Raw genomic sequence first — 23,779 nt, 5'->3', positions numbered from 1 at the left:
TCAACAGGGTAAAGCATATGGTATGATATCTCCTACTTGACTCTTTCACACTGAAAGAGTATTCAGAGACATTAAATACTAGATGGCCAATTACAAACATACTGAGGAAAAACAGAGCAGATGATACCCTCCCATTAATATCTGATGCCATCTTGTTTGTCATTTGTCATCAGTTTTAGTTTAGATTTGACAACTTATATTTTTGATAAATTTTCAGGGACAAAGATTAATACAATAATAATACTTTATCACATTTTAAATGTGGAGATACAGGTTCTCAGATAGTGTGCAATATTAGTTTTAGCTCAAATACTTTGTGAAAGGTGACCTCTAATACCAGATCAAAGAGCAAAAGTGATGGTGGTAGGGGGAAAATGGTAATCAGACTGATGACCGTGTGGTCTAATATCTCACAAATTAAAAGAAATGAAAACTATTATGATGCACCATTGTATGATACAACAGCAAGTTTTCCAGCTTGCCAATGATTTGTATACTTAGGGACTGAGTTTCAGAAGTAATGAACACCTACAATGCGTATTGATCTCAGCCAGCTTTGTAGAAAATCAGATCCTTAATTTTTTTCCTTGTATCTTTTGATACAAGTATAAAAATAGAGATTTTATAAGCTATTGCTTTTGGGAAGTAGCAGAGGTGTAGTCAAGGACTTGGGTATCCTATGTATTTTCTATTCATAAACTAATCACAGCTTCCAGGAAGCTTCAGTGTCAAAGAGTGAAAACTTTATTTCCTTCTGAGGAATTAAATCACAATGAGAGAGGACTAGTACATTAGTATAAGGGCTTGTCCACATGAAAATACTCAGCTTTGTTACATGGTAATTTTGGGCAGCTCCTAGAGCTCTTAATTCATGGATTGTCTGCACATTAACATTTTAAAGTGGTTTTAAGCACTCATTATACGGCTCAAAATTAAGCCACTCCAGGGCAAGATTATCTCTGATCTTCACTACCCAGCTCCTGTCCCACTGAGGTGTGGTCACTCCCCACAGATGTGTGACCCAAGTTCAAGTCCTCCAGTTTCCCAGGATCTCTCACAGTCCTGCTCATAGAGCAGGGATAGAAGCCTGTCCTGGCTCACCAGCCCTCCAGTGACAGCTCACAGCTACAGCTCCTAGTCCTGCTCCTGCTCACCAGGCCTCCAGCAGCAAGTCCCAGCTGTGCAGGTGGGGGACAGCCAGATGTTTCTAGACTAAGGGCATGACTGCTAAGCTAGCAGTGACACCAGTCAACATTTGTGTGGCTCACAGTGTATGATGTAACAAGGCCCTCAGGGAAGTTAGGTAGTATTAAATTATAGCCAGAAAACAGCATAATGTTCCTTATTTGTATAAACTTCAACTGGTTCCCAAGGGCTGTCCTGTCTAAACATCATAGCCCTGAGGCTGGGAAAGCCCAGCCATTCACCCCAGCCCCAGGGCTGAGCTGTTTTCTCAGTCCCAGGGCTGTGCTGCTTTCCCAGCCCCAGGTCAATGCTGTGAACATATGCAAACATTTGTTAGACTGGATACCCATTTTAGATTGGATTAGGTCACATCCTGAGGTGAGCTAACTTAGACTGGGTGTACCATTTTTAGGGCTATTTAATCCATATGCATGGCTGGGCATTTAGATCAAAAGATCAACAGGTGGGTTGGCAGGTCTGTAGGAATACTGGCAGGTCCGAGGGAGGTTGGTGGGTCTGCCAGTGGTAAATGGGGAGATAGAACAGCACAGCCCTGGGGTTGGAGTGAGTGGCTGGGCTTTTCCAGCCCCAGGGCTATGCTGTCAATGCATGCAGGCATTTGTTAGGCTGTGTAACCCATTTTAGAACCCAGTTAGTTCACATCCTGAGGTGAGCTAACTTATATTGGGTGTGCCATTTTTAGGGCTATTTAAGGCCTGTGCATGATTGGGCATTTATTCTGACCTAAACTTCGTGTTGGATCTAAATGCAACAGATGAGTGTGGCTGTGTGTTATGTTGCACCACAGACATGTCTATGGTGCCACATTCCACACATTCAGCTTTTTCAATGCTGCAAGGGAGCAGTGTGTGTGGGGCGGGGATAGCCTGGGGTCAAAAAAACCCATGCAAAAAAACAGTAGAGCAGCGTGTGCTGCTCAAAACTGGAGCCTGACTGGCCAGAGCCACACTCTGCTGCCGGACAGACTCAGAGCAGTAGGATCACTGCTGTTGTGATGCCCAGGATGCCCAGGACCCCAGGTGAGGCTGCTGGGGCCAACCTAGTGCTGACCTCAGCCTCTCCTACCCCACCCAGGGTAATCTGCCATGCGCCAGAGGGTACGTGGCTCAGATGTTCTCCAGAGACAACTGGCAGCAACACAAGGTGCGCTGCTAGTTGTCCTCAGGGAACCAAATGTCCACACTCATGTGGATGCAGCCTTAGAAGCTTATTGCTTCAGAAACAGTCTCTATTCGCTAAGCTGCCACCTCACCCTGCCTTCTGCCTGACTCCAGGTTAACAGGAGAGAGGCTAGTTACCTCTCTCTCTCTTATTGTTACAATAGGCTGAATTTACTCACTGCACTAGTTAGTCTTTAAGGTGCCACCATGCCTTGCTTTCTGCCTTACCACACCAGATACAATTAGGGAGCATATAAAATTAGAAACTAGTCAGATAAAATTCTCTTTCTTACCCCACACTGAGCTCTGAGCCTCTTTTTCCTAAGGTTGCCTTACCAGACAAAAGGGAAGCCACTTGACAACTTATAATTCAGCTTTTATCTATTCACTGCACTTCCTGCTGTGTCTTGATTAAGTCTATCCTGCACAACAATAGGGAGCCCACCACTAGTTTAATACTATTCAGGGATCTGAAAATAGAAATACCATGAAGACACTGGGCACATCTACACGAGGTACTACAGCTCATGAACCATGATGGTGATGTTTACTGCATAGTAGGAATGAGCTACTGTGCAGTAGCTCATTGCTACTGCACAGTAACGTCTAAAAATAACCATGCGGCGATGGGACTGTGCAGTAACACTGGTTTCTCCACAGTCATTTAGTACTTGGTTAAGCTAGTACTAAATGACTGTGCTCATATATACACACCCGTTATGATTGATTATGCTAATTGTGCAGTAGTGGAATCAGGTGTTTCTGTCCGGAGTTAAGTTCATGTTAAGTTATAAACCGCATATATTAATTACTGTTGATACAAGACATCAGATTATGACACAATCAAGTTGATAGTTTACTTATTTCAACTGAATACATACATCCAGAGCTATATACTATTAATCTCTGTTCTTTAATGAGTTGAAATGAAGAAAGCTAACAAGGACATCTTATCGAGCATTTAATTTCATTCTATGCTGCCTTGCATAATTCTCCACTAAAACTTTCAACAAGAGAGAACACTTAATCCTAACAAAGCCTTTATTAATTCTTACCAAGATGATCCTTTCCTTTGAAATAGCCAGTTCACTGGAAGGTTTGACATTGAATATTCCTAGGCTTAAAATATCAGTTCAATAAATGTATTAGAAAGAAATAAAATATGTACTTAGATGATTAAAAGCCAGCCAGTTCTACATCTTTATGAACTAATGAAGACTAGAATTAGAAATCAAGCAGCATAAGTTTAATTTGTTTTAGTAATATTATTTTATAGAAACCATACAAAAGATTTTACTTAGGAAAATCCACAGTATCTTTTAACATGCTTCATGTATAGTTTTTAATATGACCTTAATAATGCTTGCCAGGAAAAGTGATCACATTTGATTCTGAGCTAAAAAAAGTATTATTCCATGCTGTTTGGGGCAACCTGCTTGGCGCAGGCTACATTTGGTTCAAAATTCTGAAAGAGTGTTTATTCTGTCCTGTGGGCCTATGAGGGTTTTACTTGGTAGCATAATACCTCTCTCTAAAAATGAAAAAGAAAAAAAGATTAAAGGCATGGGGACAAAATACAGAGCTTGAATAAGTAGCCTGTGATCCTTTTTCAACAGTTGCTTCTTTTTGATCCATAGTAGTCTTTGGAGGATTTGGAGATTTGTTTAGGGAGCTTTTTTGAGATTTGAGATATAGGACAATGAAATCCCAGCTGCAAGTGAGGTGCTAAAACTGCTGCCACAGAGATTTAGATTTGCTAATATTGGGACCAACTATCTATTAATTAAAAAAAGTTTCAAATTTAATGTTGTTTGGGGGAGGTGGGAAATGATGTCCCACAAACCAGGTAAATGAAAGCACATAGGAAGCACTGGAAAAAATACATGCCTGATCATTTTCTTCAGCAAAGCTGAACACTGAGTTTCAGGAACGCTGAAGAGCCTAATATTAACTATATATGACAGACATATATCTAGTTTAACGCTCCTTTCATTCAACTAAAAGTTTGTTTTCTACTGTTTATTTCATAGTGGAAGCATACTTCTGATAGAACCTGAACAAAAAACATACTTTTTATACTTTATGGCATGTGTTTCAGCTCATTTGTTATTCACAGAGTTACGTGCAGTGTGACACAAAATAATCTACTTGTGTCATACTGTATAGGGAAAACTAATATGCAGGAATGTCCAAGAACTGTATGGTTACCATTAGGGAACTGCTAACACTCCCATATCAGTCTGCTTCTGTTTGCAGATTATAAAATATCCATCTTGCATTGTTGGACTAGGACTGACTTTAAACAACCCAAGAGCTCATGAGACTCATGAATCATTTAAATCTGTGTTGTGATGACACTATTAAAACTACAACAGAGGGGGATGTAATTTTTCATACAAATTCATCCCACATTTCCTGAGTCACCTATTAATTAAGTAGTAAGCTGGAGGCCAAAGCTTAAAAGGACACCATTTCTGATGCTCATCTTCAAGTTGTCAGCTCAGAGAAAGGTGAAGGATTAATTAAATCAAATAATGTTGGTGCCAGAGAGGCATCTGTACTGATTTGTAGTCACGCAAAAGCTGAAGGGACATAGAACTAAAAATAAGATATGCATGGTATTCTCGTGACAAAAAACAGTGGACAGAGATAAAACTTAGTGAGAATCACTCCCACTCCCCATCTCTCATTCATCAATGTTGAATCTGAAGAGCCACAAATCTCTTGTACAATTTAAATACATAATTTAAATAAGTACAATATTAGAATTTGGAATCAAATGACAGCAAAAGTGAGGATTATTAGTCCTTGGAGCCCAAGTCCAAATAACTGTGGTGTTAGGGACTTGCAGAGTTCTCCACTAGGTATTGGTCTACTGCCTGACTGGACCTAGTATCTGCATATTGCATATAAGAACCACAGACATGATGGTACATTTCAAAATAATCGGATTATATTATTAAATCATCTCAGAAGGTGAGCAGCTCACCTTTCTTACAACTCATGTCACTGGTTTGATCTCTACTGCACTTGCTCTGCTTGGTGAAAGTAGGTCCTGACATCACTGGAGTCAACTGGGGTTCACTGGGTCTAGATCTCTCCCTCCTGACTCCTAATCAAAACAAGCATCACATCCATAATCACTCTCTCAATCAGAAATACGACTGAGGGGAGTCAAGGCCAGAAACTGGGGTCAACAAATCTTAACCCTTTTTTAAAAGTTAAGGCATTATAGGATATTGGAGAAGGCCACAACCATGTGATATTTATCAACTATGGTGAAAACAACAGGTATATATAAATCATTTGATAGCACGGTTCAGATCACCCTATGACTCTTGGCGGGGTCTGCAAAAAAAATTGAGCTGCCCATCATGATGCCCTAATAAAACCGGAGACCCCCCCAGGTTATGATTTTCAAATCTTACAGGTGGGCTCTCATCTCCTATAGCATGCCTCAGCCCCCCTGTGCTTCTCCGTAATTCGTGCCCTGTTTGATAACCTTGAGGTCTGTATACTTGTTAGACTTATTAGCTTGCAGTATTGTGTTTTTTGATAGTGGGGAGTTGTGACTGTGTGCATGTGTGTGTGTGTGTTAACTTTGCAGCTTAACAGTTCTGCTTTAAAAAATAGGATAGCTCTGTTACAACTTATAGCTCATTTCTTACTAAACATTTCTGCTAGTTTACTTGCAGGCTTATGAATTTTGATATCACAATTAAAGTTTCTAGGCAGTTTGGGAAGAGTGGTCTCTGTAGCATTTCTTAGCAGCCTGATCTGAAGGTCAAATTAGGAGCTCTTACCTGTTTTCTTTAAGGTATTTGTATGTTGAAGAATTTTAATTTTCAGTCTTTTGGTGGATCCTTAAAGTTTATAAACATGTTTCTAGTTAAGAAGCCTGCTTCCCCAGTAATTTAAAATAAAGTTTAAACAATTTACTTTTAAATTAGCACACTTTTTAAGTATCTAGGCTGTTCTCGTCACCATGACCCTGATTCTCCAATCACATGCAGGTATTTAACTTTACCACTATGAGTGCTACCCTCCTGAGAAATTCCTGGGACTCCCAGTGATAGGGAATGTTTATTTTCTTCCCCAGCATACCTATTTCTGTTTCTCAACCTGCTTTGAGACGCAGCAAGAAGCACGTGTGGGCTAATCTGGATGTGTCCATGGTGTTTAACAGGCTTGGATGTAGGTATAGAAAATTCATTCATTCCTGATACTTTTCAGTTAAATAAATATATTTTAGCAATTTTTCCCACTCTTGCAACAGAAATGAACCTGATAGAGGTACATTTCAAAATGAATTAACATCCAAATTCTTGAGAAGATTTTCTATAATGGTCTAGGACTCAAGCTGCCTCAGTGAGCTCTGCATTCCTGACTACTAATACCAACACAAGGTACTTATTTAAAATACTTTGAGACTTTTCAGTTAAAAGGCAGATAAACTTAATACTCCTTAAAATACTCATTACTGCTCTCCACATGGCTTTATATGACATTGGATGTGGTCATAATCAGAGGTAACTGCAGGGAAGAAAACAGTAGTGTACATCCTCAGATTGGCTACTTGGTAAAGGAGCAAGGACAGCAGGTGGTAAAGTTAAAGACCTTTAGTGATTGAAGGATGAACTGTGAATTGCAGCAGGTTTGTGTGTGCATTGTTTTATAGTATCCATTTCCATTGGATCTCAGTCTCACATGGCTTTGGATAGATGCCACAAGTCTATGGATTACTAAAAAATGATTAGATTCAAAGTACATTTGACATGTCCCTCTTTCTGTCTAAAATTTGCAAGGTGTGAATGCTTATGGAAGAGATAAGGTTGCCTTAAATATGGTTTACATTAATTTATTTTCTTCTGAGGCTTTTTCTACTCTAAGATACACCACGACAAATATATCTTAGCAGAATGCTTGCCTGTAAAAAATGTTTAGTAACAAACTAACTATTGGCCATTTAGCTGGTCAATAAGTTACATGCCAAAAACCTGAATCACTAAGTTGTTTTATTCGGGGCACTTAGGCCACTGACAGACATGCTGCTGCCCAGTCTAACTCATGGTGCTTCACAGTAACATTCACTGTTGGGTTGGGAGGGTGGGGGATTGAGCCCAGCCTATGCTGATTGGGTTTGAGTAGGTTGGAACCACTCCAACCATCTCAACTCCAGTATAGGCTGGGCAGACCCCAGCCTGAGCTCACACTACTCCCTTCTCCCCCCTTCACATCATGCAAACAGCACCAGGGGCAGGGGTAGGCTGCATCAGCCCAGCCACCCAATCAAACAGAAGTTAATAAAGATGCTCTGCTTTGGACTTCCTTCATTTGAATGCTCATATAATGAGAGTTAATTTGTCATACAACTGGAGATTTTTAAAGTGCTCTGCAGCTGTGTACTTCTGTTAGGGCATGGGTGTATAGTGCTTGGAAGGGGCCAAGTGCAAAACAAATACAATTTCTGTCTGTGCCCTTAGAGTGTGAAATTCCTATTGTCTATTTCTAACCAGTCAAAGTGTAACATACCATATTATTTCTAATATTTCCCATTTAAAGCATAGTGAATATGACAATTACTTACAAAAGAATTTCAACTTAAGCTACATAGTAGTGCACTACATCATCTATCACTTGTTCCAAGCATAGGAAAAAGACTGTGGATATCATATATTTTCCTAGATATCACTGTGTTTATAATGGTTAGTGAATTCTGACCATTGTCAGAACTAGAGGATAGAATATAATATTTTTAAAGGTATCCATAGTTTTAATAAAATGTCCAAGAATAAGGTTGTGGTATTTACAATTGAATGACCTATGCTTGTTAAATTAGATTAAGGGGGACTAGATATGTTTCTTGTTGGAATTACATCAAAATGCAGCTACTTACAACCTGCCAACAGTATAGGGAAAACAAAAGTGGTACTGTTGCTTACTCATCCATCCTACCTCAGTCTCATTTCTGAAAGATATACACATCTTTCAAATTTACAGAGCTTATCTTTTCCCAATGGAATAGAATAATGTATGCAAGAACATTCTGTGCTACTAAATTTTCCTATGTCACACCTTGTTGAAATAGTTCCAAAATCCTTGAAGTTTCTAACAATTTAAAGATATATATATATTGCAACTAGCCAATTGCCATTCAAGAATGATGGTGGAGTACGGGCAGGGAGGGGAGGGGGGCAGGGATAGATCATGGGCACCCACCACCCCATGCCACTGCTACCTCCCAGGAACATGGGGTGTGGGGGGAAATCTTGCATGCAGTGGCCAACACCACCACCCACTGTTCTGTGCTGCTGCCACTCCATGTCCAGCTCTGTGCCACCACCACCCCTGCTCCACATCTGGCCCTGTGCCTCCCCCTCATGCCATTCCATGTCCGGCCCTGTACCTTTACCTCCCCCCCTGCTGCTCTGCACCCAGAGGTGGATTAATGTGTACTGGGGCCCTGGGGAAACACAAAATTGGAGGCCGTGTCCCCCCACAGGAGCTAGGCTGTGGAGTGGGGCAGGGCCCCTTCCCTTCCTGGTGCTGGAGGCTGGGGGGACCCTGCGAGGCTGGGGGTGGTGGGGTCACATGCCCACATCTTCTCCCTGCTCCTTGCCCACCCTGTCCTGCTATGGCTATATATACACACACATAGACACACACACAAAGGTATGCATACAGATGGGTGCACACTACTCTCACTCACTCTCTGTACATGGAGACAGAGACACAAACACATTCTCCCTCCTGCCATGAACACACACAGGCATGCACACACATACATACATTCATACATACACAGACACATGTATGCACACACACAGATGGGTATGCACTCAGTGTCTGTGCATGAACACAAACACACTCTCCCTGCCATGAACACAGACACATGCATGCACACTCATCCATGCATGCACACACACACACGCATGCATGCATGCAAGTGGGCTCACACACCATTCACTCACACTCTGCAAATGGACAGACACAAACACACTCTCCATCCTGCAGTGAACAGACACACGCACACACACATGCATGCGCACACAGAGGAACAAAAAGAATTTGGGCAGGGGGGGGGCTGAGTGTGCATACATGCATGTCCCCCTTTCCCTCCAGGCATAAAAGTCTACAGGGGAGGGGGTCTAGGACCAGAGCAGAGCTGGGCCCAGGGCCCATGCAGCTGCCCCTTCCCCTGCAACTGGGTCATTGCCTGTCACCGGAGGGCCCGCAAAACTGCTGCTCCCAGCCCTGCACTGGCCCAGGCTGCCTCCCCGCACTGCCCAGGGAGGCTCAAAGCTGGGGGCCAGAGTGGGGCCAGCCTCAGCTGCACCACTGGGCCAGAGCCCCTGGGACCTACATGCCTGCCCTGCCCTGGGTCATTCCTGGGAAGAGCCCAGCACAATCCAGTGGCTGCTCCACAGGTGTGGTACCAAGAAGCCAAGGGTGGAATGGGGCATATCGCCTCTGATCTATGCACGGGACAGGGGCAGCTGCAGCGGTGGGTCAGGCTCTGCCTGCTCCCTGCCTGCATACCTCACTGCTGCTGCTTTGACAGTGGTGTGGCACCATGTACCTTGCTGCCTGGCCCACCCAGCAGGGATGCACATGGCACCCTGCCAGTGTCAAAGCCGGGAGTGAGGCACGCAGGCAGGGAGCAGACAGAGCCCAGCCCCAGCTGCAGCTGCCTTTGCCCCGTGGACCCCGCTGTGCCGGGCTCCTCCTGAGGATGACTCGGTGTGGGGCAGGGCAGGGGTCCCAGGGGCTTCGGCCTGGCAGTGTAGCTGAGGCTGGCCCTGCTCTGGCCCTTAGCTCCAGGCCCTCCTGTTTGGTTCAGGGAGGCAGCCAGGGCCAGTGTGGGGATGGGGGTGGCAGTTTTGTGGGGGTGGCAGTTTTGTGTGTGCCAAAGCCAGGCAATGGCCCCAGGTGCAAGGGAAGGGGCTGCTTCACGGGTGCAGCAGGCTCCAATCCTGGCTCTGCTCCACTCCCTTCCCCTCCTGCTCCTAGCCACACCTTCCCCCTCCCTTCACAGACTTTCCCGCATGCTCAGCCTCCACAATTTTTTTCTCCCTCCACCTATGTGCCCTGTGCCCACCCTCTCTGTCGTCTGGCCCTGCTCCACCCCCCTCCCTGCTGCTCTGTGTCTCCCTGGCCCATGTCAGCCTGCCTCCCCTCCTCTCCTTCCCTCCCTGCCTGCCACCTCCCCCTTCCCCTTCCTGCTGGCTGTTCCAGGTGGCAGCCCCGTGCTCAGGTGGCCAGGGTGTTTTCCCTGCAACCAAACTTCCCCAGCAGCAGCTCAAACTTGGGCCCATGCAGCCCAGGCCTCCCAGCCAATTGGCACCTGCCCTCTCGGCAGCACATGCACAATTAGCCCGGAGCAGGGTGATCCCCTGCCCTCCATTGATGCTGACTTCATGAAGGAACATCTTGAGAAGCTGGATACCTTCAAGTCAGCCGGCCCTGACAATCTTCACCCCAGGGTACTCAAGGAGCTGGCGAGCATCATAGCCCAGCCTCTAGCACGGATCTTTGAAAACTCTTGGCGCTCTGGTGTAGTGCCCGAAGACTGGAAGAAGGCCAATGTTGTGCCTATCTTCAAGAAAGGGAGGAAAGTGGATCCGGCTAACTATAGGCCCATTAGCCTGACTTCTATCCCAGGGAAGATCTTAGAAAAGTTTATTAAAGAGGCCATCCTTAATGGACTGGCCGACGTCAACATCTTAAGGGATAGCCAACATGGGTTTGTCGCGGGTAGGTCTTGCTTGACCAATTTCATTTCCTTCTATGACCAGGTGACCTATCACCTGGACAAGGGAGAAGAAATTGATGTCATATATCTTGACTTCAAAAAAGCCTTTGACCTGGTTTCCCATGATCACCTCTTAGAGAAACTGGCCAATTGTTGCCTTGGGTCCTCCACGATCCACTGGCTGGAAAATTGGCTCCGGGGTTGGACCCAGAGGGTAGTAATTGATGGAAGTCACTCATCGTGGTGTCCCGTGACCAGTGGGGTCCCCCAAGGCTCTGTCCTTGGATCCATACTGTTCAACATCTTCATTAATGATGTGGACACTGGAGTCAGAAGTGGACTGGCCAAGTTCACTGATGACACCAAACTTTGGGGAAAAGCATCCACACCAGAAGACAGGCAAGTGATCCAAGCTGACCTGGACAGGCTCAGCAAGTGGGCGGATGAGAATCTGATGGTGTTCAACGCCGATAAATGCAAGGTTCTCCACCTTGGGAAGAAAAACCCGCAGCATCCTTATAGGCTCGGCAGTGCTATGTTGGCTAGCACTATGGAAGAAAGAGACTTGGGGGTCATCATTGACCACAAGATGAACAGGACCCTGCAGTGCGATGCTGCGGCTAGTAAAGCGACCAAAACGCTGGCTTGCATCCATAGATGCTTCTCAAACAAATCCCGGGACGTCATTCTCCCCTTGTACTCGGCCTTAGTGAGGCCGCAGCTGGAGTACTGCGTCCAGTTTTGGGCTCCACAATTCAAAAAGGATGTGGAGAAGCTTGAGAGAGTCCAGAGAAGAGCCACGCACATGATCAGAGGTCAGGGAAGCAGACCCTACGACAACAGGCTGAGAGCCCTGGGGTTCTTTAGCCTGGAAAAGCGCAGGCTCAGGGGTGATCTGATGGCCACCTATAAGTTTATCAGGGGTGACCACCAGTATCTGGAGGAACGTTTGTTCACCAGAGCACCCCAAGGGATGACGACTAGGTCGAATGGTCATAAACTACTACAAGACCATTTCAGGCTGGACATAAGGAAGAATTTCTTTACTGTCCGAGCCCCCAAGGTCTGGAACAGCCTGCCACCGGAGGTGGTTCAAGTGCCTACATTGAACACCTTCAAGAGCAAACTGGATGCTTATCTTGCTGGGATCCTATGACCCCAGCTGACTTCCTGCCCTTTGGGCAGGGGGCTGGACTCAATGATCTTCTGAGGTCCCTTCCAGCCCTAATGTCTATGAAATTATGGACAGACAGACAGACAATGGCTTTTATTATATTAGAACAGTATGAGAGCTTTTATTAAGCATTATATCTAAGTTGTTTATCCAATATCCATCCAATTCAGGGAGCCAAATTCATGTCTTGCATAACTGGGGGAAAATGTCTTTAACTTTAATGAAGTGCATCCATTTATTCAAGAAATAATTTTTCCCTTGGATGAGTCCTTTGGCCCTTTACTATCAAGATTCCTCACTCAGTTTCATGTCTTGTGCACCTTGAGATAGGGCAAATATAAAAAGTTAGATAAAAGGGGATAATTTGCTCTTAAATCTGTCACAGAAACTTGGCAGCAGTATTTGAAGATAGATCAAGGCCAAAGATCTGTCTTCAGTTATTTTCTTTCACTCAAAGAGAAGACCATTCAAATCTTCCGGGAGATTTGTTTGGAAGCTCTTCAAAACAATGTTACTATACAAATGATGTACTACATGCTAAATGGTAAACCTGTTTGAGGAGCCTCTTACTCACAAAAGTCCAGTGGTCCCATAAAAAAAAAAAAAAATCACACAAGGAGACACAACAGGGTTTTAAGTATATTCTGATACATGTGTAGTATGCTAATGAGGGCACATGAATAAAATCAAAATGTATCCAGCTTCCTACAAAGAATTTTAATTATTCTAGGAAAAAGCATAGGTGACATAACAGGTTTCAACAGGTGGCCATTGAAAAGGTCTAGGTACAGACAGTCAAAAAGCTTGAGGCTGAATCAGTCCAGTCTTTGCAGGTTAGTCTAAGCTGTAGAGATTAAATTGAAACAGAAGCAACCAGACACGTACCTTTGACTCAGGAAATGCAGCCACATGATTGCAGTGGTACATGCCAGAAGCCAGGGGGTGCTAGAGAATTGCTCTCTGACTGCATGTTCACTTCCTTTTCCTGCTGCCCCTGAGGTCTCTGAGACCTCAGTGCAGACTTAGAGCAGACTTAGAGCAGAAAGCCCAGCCCAGCCCAGGGCTGTAAACCATAATGGGATGCTGGGGGACCATAGAAAATGTGTAGCGGGGCACAGTGGGGCATGTGCCTCCTCTGAGATTCACTGCCACTGAAACCACTGCCAGCTTCTGTGGGTGGTCACCACCCCCCACCACTGACATGGCCACTGGTGGCTGCAGGCAGTCCTCGCTTGCTGCTATGGTGTCCCCCCGCCCCCCAGTCGCAGGAGACACCAGTCATTCATGTGGGAGACTGTGAGGGACTTGAACCAGGAACGGGACTGGGACAGAATTTTCATAAATCAGTTTGACCCAAATCAGTTAAGTCTGATACTATAGTCAACCAGGTTTATCCTAAACCAGTTTCAGCCATTTGATTTATGTGCCCTGAACTTCTATTCTGTTGCAGGTTTAAACTAGTTTCTGATCACTTAAACCAGTTTGTGTGTAACTTCTGTCCCTAGTCAAGAAGTCTGATAATCACTTCTAAGTAAAGACAGATGTCAACAGTAGTGACCAGAGGAGCATTAAATATCACGCTTAACTGTATATTCAATACTCCCTTAATAAATACAGAATACATAAGAAATAAGGGTGAACTGCTGGACTAGAATTCCATTGAGGGCTTTGCAGGGACAAGTTGAAATTGCTAGGCAGTACTGTTCGTTATTCCTCCCTCCATTTCAGGCTGCCAGAGTGCTGATATCTTCCTTTTCTGCCTTCCCCTTAGTACTGAAGCTTCCTGACAAGTATCTTCCCGCACCAACATTCAGCAGCTTTCCTTCTGCCATGCACTTCACAGCTGCTACTCCGGCCTCTTTGCACAAAAGGAATCTTCTGTATGGCTTCAGTTTCTGCCTTGAATTTCATTTACTAGTCTCTGAATTCTACTGGAGCATTTTTTTTATGTCTAGAGAGGATTTCAGGGGCAATATATATATTATAGCTGTGGAAATTCCTGTAATGAAATTTGAACCAAAGCAGTGCTTTCCATTTATCGGGTGAATTCTGAAACTTGCTACAAACTTGAACCAAATTGTGAGCAAATCTGTAAGGATTAAACTAAAGCCCCACAGACCCCCACCTTGGCTCCCCCACACTACAGCTTAGTGGCCAGAGCCAGGCATCCTGCCACCTATACCCCAGTGTAGACTCCCTCACAAGCAGGAGCCAGTGTGGGTGGCTCGCCTCTGGTGGGTCATGGTGGCAGGGGCATAACATTGGGACTGGGCCTGTGACCTCCAATGCATGGCCACTGCCAGCAGGTCCCCAAGCCGTGCGCAATGGGGTATTTTAAGGCTTTTAAGGCCAATAACTACAGGGTCCTGGAGTACTAGGGTGGAGGAGGGAGAACTGAGCACCTCAGCTAGGGGAAGTAGGGTTGGGGGCATGTTTTTCCATTCCCAGCAGCCAGTCAGGGCTGGCTTGAGCACTTGGCTCCACTCAGCAGTCTCCGGCATGCCCCACAGGGTGTGCTGGAAGGCATGCAGGAACACCTCCAACCTGATGGCCTCAACCACTGCAGGCAGCCTGCATGCCCTCACCACCAAAGGGTGAACATGTGTTCTGTTTGCTACTGATCTAACCTAGGCTGTTTACAGAAAACCGTGTACATTACATTTATTCCTCAGGTTTTTTTAACTACTGTACTTGGCCTATAAGATGTTCTGAGTTAAAAGACTACAGTTTTTGCCTCTTCACGGGTACCCATTGTATTGTTTTCTTGAAAATTTAAAATACTGTCTTAGAGATATTTTCTCATACCTAGGTATTTTTATTCTTACCCTTCTGATGGTTACTTTTGCCCTTATCACTATGGAAGTCATTGGGTTAATTGATTTTGTGCCATATTTCAGAACGCATAGATCCAGGCTCATAGTATATAACCATAAAATCAGATCAGTATTACATTTTAGAAATGCACTGAACATGATTTAACAAGGACTTCAGTTTATTTTTAAAGCAGTTACTGAAGCTCATACCTGTTTCAGATGTGAAGAGTTTGTTATATTAAGCCTTATTTTTCTCTTTGTATCTTTCATTTGGTATTATAGTGTTTAACAGCTGCCACTTATTATTTTAGGAAAAAAACAACAGAGGATCTGTATATACTTCCTAGAACTGCCTGTGCTAAAATAGTTTAGGAGTCCATCTAATCCTCTATCTTGTCTCCACACCTAGCTAGTGTTTAATATTTTAAAAGAAGGCTTTATTCCTTGTAATGCATTTAATTGTGATATATAGCATCCAACAGTTGTCTTACACTGCAAACTACACTGCTTCCTGACCCCATTGTATTTCAGGGATACCTTGAAGCATGTTGATTAATGTTTCCCACTATATTGACTTCCCTCTCTTCTCATTCTGTAACTTTCTTTATAAATAGAAATCCCTCTCGCTAGTTTTGCCTACTAAGAACAGTCTGACACTTTCAGTATAAACCCATACTTAGGAAGGATTTATAATTTAGAAATGTCATTTCAGGTTTAGCCTGGAGTAACTGTTTTTCAACTCTTAAATACATGTAAAGGTTGCAAAAGAATTAAGCATTAAAATAGATCAACATTAGTAGAGAGGGAAGGGTGAATTCCATTTTCAAGTACCACTTAGACTAGATTAATTTGTTTGTTGTCTGTTTGCTTTTCTTAACCTTAAAATATGAGCACTGCCCAGTGGTTAGGCGAGAGAGCCTTTTTGTATGCCGCACATCTAACTGGGATTCTGAAACTTAAAATGTGCTCTCTGAGAAGTGTTCATTAGGTGCTGGAGTTAAATACAATTATAATCAGTAAGCCATTAAATATTTTAAACTGTCTGATGAGATTCCCTTCCCTTCTCAGTTGTGTAGCTTTGTCTTCTGTGATATAATTTCATTGGCTCTCAAATGAGGGTCTTTCAATCTAGACAAGACCTTAATTTCCGAATTAAACAAGCAAGACATTTTCTCTGCTTGGAGTTTTTATGCAAAACAAAGATAGTCATATTATTTGTATCTTAGTTATGATTTTTCTGGTCTCATTGAAATTAAACATCCATAATCATCTTAGTGATCCAGTACCTGCCTCTGTTGTAAACACCTTTTAGAATGTTTTTGTGTTTGTCTATGTATTGTTCACAGCCCTTTCAAAGTGCAGAAATAGATTAAACTTGCTTAAAGGGCATCCTGAGTGCAATAGAAGAATAGTTCTCTAAGTACAGGCCAAACAAAATGGTATTCAAAACTAAGGTAATTAGTAAACTGAGACAGGAGACTGCTCATTGAAAATGGACTTTAGGGCAGGTTTCAATATATTTTTTTCTGAAGTCATTGTTATAGGAAAGACATCCAATTCTGGCAGCATTTCCCCTGCAGTTTAAAGGCAGGCTATAAAACAGCAATACTCATGGCCCTGTAAGCAGAACTAGTTTATATGTCTCTAGAGCAGGGGCGGGCAATTACTTGGGGCGGAGGGCCACATACTGAGCTTTGGCAAGTCTTCGAGGGCCACATGACAGGCAACCAGGGGCAGATAAATATTAATTTTCTAAATTTTTTAGGGGTCCTGTGGGCCGGATGGAATAGCCTGGCGGGCTGCATCCGGCCCACGGGCCGCATTTTGCCCACCCCTGCTCTAGAGGCATCTATACTACAACATCCAAAGGTTTGTTTTAACATATAATGTCATATATCATTATGATATAATTATCTACACTTCTGTGTTTGAACTCAGTTTTCTTACCCTAAGGCCCCCTCTACACATGCCAGTAAAGGCATGATGAGATCTTATGAGCGATTCATAAAATCATGCCTCCTGCCAAGCCACAGATGTATCGCAGCAGGTATGGTTTTGGGATTATGCTTTAGATCCCATCACACCTTACTGCTGGTGCAAGAAGAGCCCAATCCCAGGCTCCCCTGCAAAAAGCAGGGTCCCGCAGCTGGGTACCTCCTCTGCTGACAGAACTCCCAGGCATGGAGGCACCCCATGCACCTCCATGATTGGGGAACCGCAGCCACTGTGATCTTCCAGCTATGGGGCACCCCATGCACCCCCAGGGCTGGGACATCAGAGCAGGACTCTCAACTCCAGCTGTGCCCAACCTGAGAGTCCCACGCCTGAAGGGATTCTCAGTCTCAGCTGCATCATGCACACAGCTGAGGCTGAAAGTCCTGCAGCTGTGGGACTCTCAGCACTGGCTACACATAAAACAGCAGCTGTGATCTCCCAGCCACAGGGGACTGCCTACATGTGCAAATTAAAGATGGATAGAAACCAGCTATAAAGCCATTGCACATTTTTGAGCAAAAACTTTTTAAGGTGTATAGTTAATTTGCACCAATAGCCAGTTTATTGTGCAATTAACTGTGTCATTGCTTAATAAATATAACATAAAGAGGGGGCCTAAGTAATGATTTCCTGGTGTAGTAATTATATGAAATGAATATGAATTTTTGTCTTAGATGTCATTTTTTTTTCAGCCGGGCTGTGTAAACACGACTGAAGTGGATATAAAAAAGTCTTCAAGGATGAAAAATCCACACAAAACAAGAAAGGTAAATGCTGAGTTTGGATAGAATGCAGTGTATCTCATCATTTGACATGTTCTTCAGTTCTTTTAATGAATGAAAATATAACCCCCCTTTTCTTTGCATTGTACAAATAAATCTAAATATTTCCTTGCCTCTTCATGCCTTTACATGACAAATTACCAGGAAATGTATTAAAAAAAAATAATAAGGCATTGTTTTCTTTAGATTGCATTATTATAGCACTATTTGTGGGCTATTTAAGGAGACTGAACACATGAATCTTATGCAGTTCACACATACAAAGCCTTAGAACAACTTTCCAACTTTTGTTTCAGTTCTCTGAAACAAAATATGTAAATACTATCCCAAGATCTTAAAAGATATGAAGAGACTAAGTTAAATGTGTTGCTTTCAGTGATTGAACACACATGGTTTATATTTACTATCCACATTGTTTTCTATGGAAAAAGGAAAATGGCCTAGAATTTTTGCTTACAATATATATGTCAGAGCCCCTGTAACAACAGTGGGTTAATAATAACTCTGAAGGGAATAGGATCTAGTTTAAGGTAAAAGTTTTTCCTCAATTGAAACATTTGAAATGTTGATATTCATATCAAATTCCAGATTTTACAAATCACCTCTATTTATAATGGGCTGGACTGATTCAGTACAGTGTATAGCAATCCACCTGAACTCTAAGACAGCCAATATCAGGTTGAGCCCATATTTAATGTAAACTATTCCTTTTAGTTAGCTTATGGTCACATTCCATATAAAGGACTGAATCAAAAGGAAGTCTGGATTTGTTAACATTTTCAGTACCGTTCTGTGTGTACTGATCAAAGTTTTCAGACATTAGTCATCTATAAAACATTCACCATAAATTTGGAAGCTGTACAAATAATAATTAATCATGACAGCATACCTCTCAATTTCCTGTTCCTTCTCTTCCTGCCAGCCATTTCCACCCACTGAGATAGCTGCCTTCCTGTGTCATCTCCACTTCCTACTTTACTAAAATAATTAAGTAAAATAAAATATGGTAGTTTTAGGATCCTATGACACCATGAAATTGTGCATTTTTATAAGAATCCTTTAATACTTATCCCAGTACTGAAGTACAGATTATTTTTTTCAGCATGTGGTACACATACTTGAGTACTAATGTAAAACTTCTGAAAAAACAAAGTTAAAAATATATATACAATTCTATAGGCACAAGTAGAGCACACTGTTTGAAAACAAATGTCTGTCTTTCCATGTTTTTGTGTAGTCTGTCTATGGATTACAAAATGACATTCGAAGTCACAGTCCTACCCATACACCAGTACCAGAAGCTAAGCCACCCACAGAAGATGAACTACATCAAGAGGTTTGGAAAACAAATAAACTTTTATATAACCCATTAAAACATGGAAATTAGATTCAAAAGTTACCATAACTTGCAAGGATATTTATTTAGCATGTAAATATGTAGAGGAAATAAAATCTGTTTCTTTTCTTTCCCCTTCTTCCAGTATTGGGGGACTTAGGCATTTAGCTTCCATATTAAGACTAATGGGAGTAACATTAACATTTTTTAGTCTTTATTAGCAGTTTAAGCTTTACCAACAATCCATTTATTGGGTACTTTCTATAATTAAACCCATCAGCCTTTCAGCACTAAGCGGCTTGCTCACTCATATTTTCAACATTTTCATTTAATGTTTCAGGGCGTAGTTGGATCATGGTGCATGCATCTGTGGGATATACACCTATATCTGCCATTAATGCTTCATTAATCTTTCCTAGAGCAATAGAACTTGTAGAAGGTGCATGACTGAGCAGTTAATGGCTTTCTTTGTAAGAAATTTGAAAAATGCTAATTGGCTTTTTGTTGATGAGCCCTGAGGAAAATATGTAAAATCAGTCCCTTTTTGGCTCTGTATAATCATTTATATTTACTAGAAAGTTACATTTACTCTAGAAAGATAATATTGAAATGTCAATATAGTTCATCTATACTTTTTTCATACCTTTGGATAAATTAAGATTTAATAAAAACAAAAATCCTGAAAATAGAGCCAGGCAATGAATTACTCATAACATTTTGCTTTCTCTTCTTGCAGATTAAGTATTGGCAAATACAATTAGATAGGCATCGATTAAAAATGTCAAAAGTTGCAGAGAGGTAAGTGCATTGTCACATCTGCTATTTCTGAAGTACTCTAAGAAGCATAGGGAGAGAATTTGTGTAAAGAAACCAAACAGGAGAATGAGACAGAGGAGCTAAGATATTATTGAAAATCAATGTAGAAAGTTTTCTTTAAATGTGAGTTCTGCAGTTATGACATTTCTCTTATTTTCTAATATGGTGCAAATAAATTCCTTTCCTGCCAGTTTAGGCTGAAAGGAAAAAAATGTGTGTATGTATTGCCAGGGAAGGAGAGATGCTGAAATTGCTTTGTACAAACTCCTAGGAAAATAATTACCTGCTTTACCAGATCCGAGTGGAGAAAAGGCTGTAGTATTCCAAGGGCAGATTAATTCCATGTGTCCATACTGCAGAGGACATGTATCCACTACTTGCAGCTCTAAACTTCAGAGCCTAGCTAATTCTTATGGGGAGCATCTGCACTTAAGTGCCACTAAATTTTATAGGGGTGTAGGTTGTAGTCATGTTGGTCTAAGGACATAGGCAGACAAGGTTCCTTGGGTGAATTTGATATCTTTTATTAGACCAACCCAAATAGTTGGAGAATAGTTATTAAGCAAGCTTTTGGGCTCAAAAACCCTTCATCAGGCTAAGGAAGTTTCAGCAGTTGGTGTGTGCTCTTCCTGGATGGAATGAAAAGTAAAGAAGCCAGGGGCTGGGCTGGGCTGGGGAGTCAGTTGCCAGGCAGATTGTAATGTATCAAAAATCCAATGTCTATGTTTAGTCCATGATCTCTAGTATCCAGCAGGTTGATGAAATGGAGCTCATAGGCTCGTCTCTGGGAAGTGTTGTGTAAGTTTCCCTTGAGGATCAGGACTGAGAGATTGGAGAGAGAGTGGCTGTATTAAGCTAATATGCATTAAGCAATTTCTGGCAGGTGTCTAAAAATCCATGGACTTGGCACTAAAGTTAGTGCCAAGTACCTGCAGCACTGCCATGTGCCCCTAGTGGCTGGGCAGACCCGGCACTAAAGTTAGTGTTGGGTCGCATCCACATGTGTGTTAATGTGCTTTAACTAATCATGCCTAAATTTGATACCTGCATTTTCAGGTATCAAATTTAGGCATGATTAGCCTAATTTCACCATTTTTAATGCACATGAATGCTCATAATGCACATTAAATTAGGCTAATGCGCATTAATGCATCTCGCGTAGATGCACCCTTGTTGTATTGACTTATCTTTGGTTTTGCAAATACTTAATTTGATCTCTGTTGCTAAAGAGGTGCCCACACATATATATATCCTCCATGTTAAAGTTATTAGGGAGCCCTGTTTAGGGAATATGACTGGTTTTGACAAATTTTAACAAGCCTGCACCATGCCTACTCCCCAGCGACTGAAAAACAAAAAGAACCCCCAACGTCCCACACCTTCTACTAACTCTTTTTTACATTGTTTGCCATCTTTCCCCCAACATTAACTTTCCAGAATAATCTCATTCCACCCTGCCTTCATGTGAATGTGCAATGCCACCAAGTTCAGCTGCTCCAACTTAGTTCCATCTAAGTCCTAAAACAGACTTTAATGAGACATTAGCCAGACTGAAACAAACTGTGCAGCTCAAGAACCTGTCTCTGGATCTCCCATGCAGTGATGCTGCAGCTTTGCCTCATATCTATATTCTCAAAGAGCGTCTTTTCCTCAGCCTGTCCATCCACACCAAGAGATGAACCCACTTAAATAGAAACAAGGCTCATATGAGACTGATTGGGTAGATGTGTAAATGGCTAGCCTCTCTCTCCAGACCAGTGAGGAGAAAAATAGCATCCCAGTCTCTTTTTAAGCTGTTCCCTTATGGTATGGCGTGTGATGGTAATTCAGCCATAAATTGCAGGTGAACACACAAACAATGATCATTCACAGGATCAAATCAGTTTGTACAGGCCTCTTTCTCTGTTCTGCAACTAGCTATAAATGAGCAAACATAATCTCTTTTAGATGTTTCCTCCAGCTAAGGGCTGTCTCAGACCTTTGTAAGAAGGAAACAACAGTAATTGAACCAGTCTTGTATGCTTTGCAAGGGCTCTACAAAGCTTTGGTCACTGATTCCATCTGGTGGAGATTCAGCCCAATTCAGCAGCCGAATTTCCAAATCCAATCAGGAGACCCTTTAATTTCTCCAAATTGGATCAGAACCCTCTGAATAGATTCAGAGAGATTCAATGATTCGGACATAGACATAGCTTTAAATGTTTTTTCTACATACCTCAAGGTACCAGGCAGCTCATGAACGCTGAGGTAGTGAGGTGGATGGAACATCCCATAGGAGTGCAGGGAGGGGTCCCCAGCATTCTTGGCGATGGACCCAGAAGTGGACCAGAAGAAATTCCAGTCCACTTCCAGGTCTGCTGCAGATCACGCGGGGACCAGCTCAGAGACTGGTGCCTCCTGGGTCTAAGGGAGCACTCAGGGTCCCTCTGCAGCCAAGCCGAGGGTGTGTAGTGCGGGGTCCACTGCTGAGCATGCAGGGCCCCCCCCCGCACTCCTGCGGGATGCTGTATCCACCCCACCATATCAGCGTTCACAAGCCATGCCTAATACCTCGAAGTATGTAGAAAATACATTTAAAGCTGTGTCTATGGCCGAATTGCTGATTCTCCGAATCAGCATCGAATCTTTAGATTTGGATTCAGCCGAATTGAATTGGGACAGTGATCCAAATCAACAAATTGAATCACTGTCCCCCGAAATGGACTGAATCTGAATCGAATACAGCCTGCTTCGCACATCCCCAATGCTTTGACAGTCAAAGATGACAACCAGTCTTCTATAGAGTGTTTAACTTATTACAGTCATCAGCAACTTAGGTTTCCTGAATGAAAGGCTACGTTACTAATTTTAGCAATAAAATTATTCTATTTCAGTGCTTGACAAGCTAGGAGACACTTTGCTTTGCTTTTTAAGAATAAGATTCCTAACCATAAAACTCATTAACCACATAATGTCTGATGCTTTATTTTCCAAGTCTATTAGCCTACACAGAGCAGTATGTGGAATACGATCCATTTCTTGTGCCCACTGACCCTTCTAACCCTTGGATATCAGATGACACTACTTTCTGGGAACTTGAAGTAAGGTATGTAGTTGCCTTTTATTTTTAGATAAAACCACACAAGCGTAATAGTGGACAAATTCAGGATTTCATAAAGGGAGGTGCAGGAGCAGAAACCTGTGCTGAAAGGGTGGCTGCACTCCTGCTCCCTCTTTGTACACCATGCAGGCAGACTATACACAGGAGAAGCAGCGGAAGATTTTTTTTTAAAGTTCCTCAAGCATATAAACATTTCCCCCACCTTCCCTGTGTTCAGTGACACATTCCTTCCTCTCACCTTCCCTCCCCTCTCTTCCCATCCCCTCCCCTCCCCTCCCCTCCCATATCTGCCACTTCTGCCATCCCCAGGGATGGAAGGGACTCCAGAGCCACCTGTTCCACACTCCAGCTAGACTGCACATGGAGGTAGGCTTGGCTTAGAGACAGTAGCAGCATCAGGTGCCTCCCCCACACCTGGGGAAACTGGGCAGGAAGGAGGAACCCACCTGCTGCTGCCGCTGTCCCTAGTAGAGCCCAGCTGGATTGGCTCTGGAGCTCCCACTCCACCCCCTGCCCCCCCTCCAGCTCCATCCCTGGGACAACCTGAAGACGGTGGTAGCAGTGGGTGAGGTTGAGGAGGCATGGATGGGGAGGAGAGGGGATGTGCCACTGAGCATAGAGAAGAGGGGAAGAAGGATTGTTACT

At 43.0% G+C, this 23,779-nt stretch overlaps 1 protein-coding gene across 4 annotated transcripts in view; it reads left to right on the top strand.

Annotated features, from left to right (window-relative positions):
* RGS7 (regulator of G protein signaling 7) overlaps positions 1–23,779 on the top strand; it is a 504,778-nt gene that overhangs the window by 434,515 nt on the left and 46,484 nt on the right. For all 4 annotated transcript variants that reach the window (XM_059715793.1, XM_059715792.1, XM_059715789.1 and 1 more), the window contains exons 10-13: positions 17,793–17,867; positions 19,120–19,218; positions 19,955–20,016; positions 23,009–23,119. In XM_059715793.1, the coding sequence (XP_059571776.1) occupies positions 17,793–17,867; positions 19,120–19,218; positions 19,955–20,016; positions 23,009–23,119 (347 nt within the window). The remainder of the gene's footprint in view (positions 1–17,792; positions 17,868–19,119; positions 19,219–19,954; positions 20,017–23,008; positions 23,120–23,779) is intronic.

Source organism: Alligator mississippiensis, chromosome 1 (genome assembly GCF_030867095.1).
Source record: "Alligator mississippiensis isolate rAllMis1 chromosome 1, rAllMis1, whole genome shotgun sequence".
Classification (NCBI taxonomy): Eukaryota; Metazoa; Chordata; order Crocodylia; family Alligatoridae; genus Alligator; species Alligator mississippiensis.
The sequence above is the reverse complement of the archived record's forward strand: the minus strand, read 5'-3'. Positions and strand labels throughout refer to the sequence as shown.